At 36.8% G+C, this 4518-nt stretch overlaps 1 protein-coding gene across 4 annotated transcripts; it reads right to left on the bottom strand.

Annotated features, from left to right (window-relative positions):
* Positions 1-357: 357 nt before the first annotated feature.
* Positions 358-4285, bottom strand: LOC110804716 (protein NUCLEAR FUSION DEFECTIVE 6, mitochondrial-like). 4 transcript variants are annotated; one of them, XM_022010327.2, is made up of 3 exons: positions 4008-4281; positions 3765-3883; positions 358-574 (listed from the first exon to the last, which is right to left on the bottom strand). In XM_022010327.2, the coding sequence occupies exons 1-3, from the start codon at positions 4166-4168 to the stop codon at positions 567-569; spliced, it is 288 nt and encodes a 95-aa protein (XP_021866019.1). In that variant the 5' UTR covers positions 4169-4281; the 3' UTR covers positions 358-566. The 4 variants fall into 4 exon arrangements, with proteins under 4 accessions (XP_021866019.1, XP_021866020.1, XP_056688935.1 ...); XM_022010328.2 differs by lacking the exon at positions 358-574 and adding an exon at positions 581-733; XM_056832957.1 differs by lacking the exon at positions 358-574 and adding an exon at positions 1519-1574 and having other exon boundaries at positions 4008-4285.
* Positions 4286-4518: the final 233 nt, after the last annotated feature.

Here is a 4518-nt window from a genome sequence, read left to right as displayed (position 1 = left end):
AAGAAAACAAACCCAAGACGGCCAGGAATTAACCCTATCAGTCAATCAACAACCCAATCAGTCAATCCACAGCCCTATCAGTCAATTCACAGTTTCCTGGAGTAAATAAACATGTAACCTCCACTAGATGTATATAATTTTCTAACTAGAAAAAGATCAACAGAGATCAGCTTCACACATGCTTGATCTTAGTTAGATTGCAATTTTACCCCTCGGAATCTTCAACAACCAGAAAAATATTATATAGTTCAATGTCCTCCTATTCATCAATAAAATGTGTAAAGTACAGGCCTCAGACCTCAGTATGCAATGCGCTATAACATTAACGAATAAAATCAAATCAGAACCAGGGAAACATATTCAGCAACATTTCCATTCATATCGACTCGGACAGAAAGTTCGTAGTGAAGTAACAGATCAGATGGAGTTAACCCACTGAAAATTATACAACTTCGGCAACTTTACTAGTATTTCACTGAATGAAATACCTCTAGTAGCTGGTATACAAAGTCCAAATCACAATCCAAAGAAAATTATGGCCAATCACCGCCATGCCAACACAAATATCATCCATCTACAATGAAAGAAAAAAAAAACTTACTTACATGGTCCAAAAAGTAAAGGGGACTACAATGTAATAGAAGTTATTTAACAATTCTATTGCTAACACCAGCAATCAGATTGACAAGATTAACATCCAGAACAAGCCAAGAGAAGTGAGGTGATCAGGGCCCTAGACAGAGGAAAGCCCAAGTCAAATTTCAAGGGAAAATGATATATTCTAATAAGCTCAGACAAATAAAAGAAAAACATGGCCACGACGATTCCAGTTCTTACAGTAGAGTTTTAGGTACTAATCCTGGAACGAACTTAAGATTGACAATAACATCCAGCAAAATCTATCTACCAGGCATGCATGAAATAAACACGTCCCAAGTGAACCTTGCATGCTTTGAAAACCTCAACACACACAGATGCTAGCTAAGAAGATACCACTTATGGTTTCCTACTGCTTTTGCACCAAAATTTTCCATAATAAGAGTGTATTTAAAGTATATTCTTATTAAGAATTCATTCTAACCTCCACCGTGTCAGCAGATTTACGCAACAAAATCTGTCCTTAACGCACGAGATATCCGTAATCGATGGGGGGGAAGGGAAGCATTCTACGTCCTGTGTCATCTCATATCTGTTAGACCATTTTGTTCTCCTAAAAAATCATCTAAAACTGTAGAATCCTGCATATACCTCAATGACTGGTGTCAATTGACAATTGCAATTCCATTTTTCTATTTCCCTCGACCTAGAACACAATCCTACACAACCATAAATCTAAGCTACAGGTGACTAGAAAATCCTCATCATTAGTAAATCTTACTCAACTTCTCTTTATTTGGCAATATCCTCACAGAAAGGCAGTACCACTGGCTTCTTGGATAATTTTATGCATATATGAATACAGAGTTCAAGAGTTCCTAAGTTCCAGCCAGGCCTTCCAATTCCTGTTTAAGCAAGCTTTATTGCCTTGCCCCATCAATATACCGGGAAAGAGGTACTTATTCTTTGGATGTGCCCTGATAAAACGAAAACCAATATTTACAGAAGACAGATCAGATCGATTCAGCTCAACACATATCTGCTTGTGAAAAAACAAATAATCCTCAACGGTCAAAAACATATCTTATGTGTTGGCCACATCTAATAGCTCAGACTCATTCCTAAGTTGGTATGGATACCAGAGGAAAATACTCTGTAATATAGGAAGAATAGCTTGTAATAAACTGATAATTTCTGTCAAGTTACAGGAAGTTCGCTATTTTAGATAGTCATCATCCGAATAGCCAAGGCCCTAGCAAGATATATAACAGAAGGCCACAGAAAGATAACTAAGGCCACAGAAATCATAACAGAAGAACTGCATATTGGTACTATAAGAGAATAGCACAATAAGTCAATAACCAAAGGACAATGAAATGATTGAATTTTAACAAGGGGGCGCAATAGAGTCTGAGATACATATTCCAAAACTAACGATTGAATCAAGAACCATCTAGTTTATAGTTTAAGATGATAACAAGGATGAAATAGCTCTGGCTTCTCCGAATGTCTTTGAAAACCCTTAGCATATCACCAATGCACAAATCCCAAGTTCATTATACTTTGCACGACCGTCTGATATGCATCATACATCATCATTGCAATCTGAATGCATATGACGTATTAGTGTGACTCTTATATCATATTGCAATAAAGATTAACAATCAACAAGTTCAAGTTGACATATGTTTGGAGCCAGCATTGGAGTATTGACATGCTAAAACTACCTACAGGAAAGTAAAATTTATTTTATCTCCTTGTAAGTTGTTAATGAATGTAGTGTTGTTCATGTAAGATGATGTGAGCGGAGATCCCGATTGCAAACCTCAAAATCTCACTTATCCATTAGTTTCAATGTACCATACACATGAATGTAGTTAGCTAGAAGATAAACCACATTTCATGCAAGCGATATAATGATCTATTTTTTATATTTAAGGTTCGAAACACCTATTTGAAGGAATCAGATATAATCATTGTGAACAGAAAGGTAACTGAATTATTAAAGAACACCCACATCATTAAGACCTGACCTACATCTTTACATGACACAGTTTTAAACAAGGAAAATTTGATAATTGCCATTTGAGATCAATTCGTATACTTTAGTGATTCATCTTCTCAGTCTATAACAAATTATCTCACTCCACTAATTTAGAAGGACCAAACTCACAAAATTCAACCCAAAAATCCGAGTCTCTCCATCAGTGCTAGCTTGCCCTTCATCTAGTCTTGTCTTTCCCTACAAGAGGAAAGAGGGTATGGTTCCTTTAGAGAAAGATGGTAGAACGAAGGTGACCTACATAAGTAAAAGCTATAAAAAAACTAAAGTATGATCATATATATTGAATCAAACAAGACCTAGTTAATCTGTTGAGAGTAACGCCAAAGTTGTTTACGACAAAATAAGTTCTATCATCATAAGTGAAAACATGGGTGACTATCATAACTAACTGGCAGTTATATGAGGGAACTTAAGCTCAAGCATCACAACGCAAAGCCCATATTCCTCTGAAACACTAATTCAAGAACACAAGTATAGCGAACATATAATACAAAACAACACAGAGAGCTAATAATTCCATGGTTATGACAAGAACTCAGTGATCCAATCACTTAACACAATCTAATTACTCTATAATCGTACTATCTCCAGACCCTAACTACATGTCAAAGAAGCAAAAGCACTATCCATCATTAGCCTTTGCAAAAAATCATAATGCCAGTCTTCAAATGCTGCAATTCATCCTACATTTTGGTCTCAAATATAATTCAGAAACATCTCCACACGCCTAAGTATTCCAGTATAAGGAACCTGAAGATTAGGGATTGTAAATTGTTTACTCCTCAGCATAATTTGTTAGTTCCATCACTCGGGCAGTCGGGCATTAACCCGATAGTTCATAAAAGAATAAATACCCCAATAATTCATAAATTATCACATACATGAATAAAGCAAAGATTGCAATGTTGAACTCAATAAATGGTTCTGTAAATGTGGGCTAAAGGAGTACTTGTTTAGGTTAATTTAAAGCTTAATCTTCATACGTCGTACATCACTGTCCTTCTAAACTTAAAATCAGCATAGTTCATCAAAACATTGTCATAAAATTGCACAGAAATTCAAAATAAAGAGTAAAATGAGCAGGTGGAGAGAGAAAGAATACCTTCAGGAGTCCAACCGGAACGGCACGCGACGGAGAGCATGGACGTAAGCAACGCAGAGGCGGTGGCCGTGTGATACGGCAGCAACGATTCAACACAGCAGCTCAATTCAACGGGAGACCTAATTACAAACAACCCCAGATTACAAAACATAGAATCAATTGAACTAATGCAGTTAAATTAACTAATTTTCTGGGTATTTCAAGACTAAATAAATTAAGGGAATCAAATGCAGGTTTTGTAACCTGAAAATGCGAGGGGCAGAAAGATTCTTTTGCTTCGGAAGGTTGAAGGAGGGAGAAAATGTGTTGGATTTTGGTTTGGAAGCGGCTGCGAATCGTGGGACGGCGGATCTAGCGGTGGTTGTGGAGCGGAGGAATGACCTTGCCGCACCGAAGGTTGCCATCGGTGGTAGAGAGGATTGAGGGTTCTATTGGGGTTTTTGGTTCGTTTTCAACATTTGCTTGGTGTTTTCTCTCTTTGAGTTATCGACTTATCGAGTAACAAAGCTTGTTTTGTGGGCTTTTGTGAAGTGTGTTTGTGGTGTTGTGCTTCAAAATCGTAGGTTTACCAAATTCCAACCAAACCCAACATCAACTCTTAATTCATACAATGGACTACTCGAGACTTCGAGAGTGTGTTGCGCATCATGTTCCTGATAGAACATGCATTTCAAAATATTTGTGTCATATAAGTATTAAATATGTTTTTTTCTAATGTTGACGAGGTTCGACAAAACTAATGGTAGTATGTAGT

The sequence above is a fragment of the Spinacia oleracea genome, chromosome 6 (genome assembly GCF_020520425.1).
Source record: "Spinacia oleracea cultivar Varoflay chromosome 6, BTI_SOV_V1, whole genome shotgun sequence".
Classification (NCBI taxonomy): domain Eukaryota; kingdom Viridiplantae; phylum Streptophyta; class Magnoliopsida; order Caryophyllales; family Amaranthaceae; genus Spinacia; species Spinacia oleracea.
The sequence above is the reverse complement of the archived record's forward strand: the minus strand, read 5'-3'. Positions and strand labels throughout refer to the sequence as shown.

What these genes read in the sequence shown, in the direction of transcription:
- LOC110804716 (XM_056832957.1), bottom strand. Translation starts at nt 4,168, where the DNA reads ATGGCAACCTTCGGTGCGGCAAGGTCATTCCTCCGCTCCACAACCACC. An exon ending in TCTGCCCCTCGCATTTTCAG is followed by an intron (nt 3,884 to 4,007) that starts GTTACAAAACCT and finishes GTTTGTAATTAG; the next exon opens with GTCTCCCGTTGAATTGAGCT. An exon ending in TTCCGGTTGGACTCCTGAAG is followed by an intron (nt 1,575 to 3,764) that starts GTATTCTTTCTC and finishes TCGTTTTATCAG; the next exon opens with GGCACATCCAAAGAATAAGT.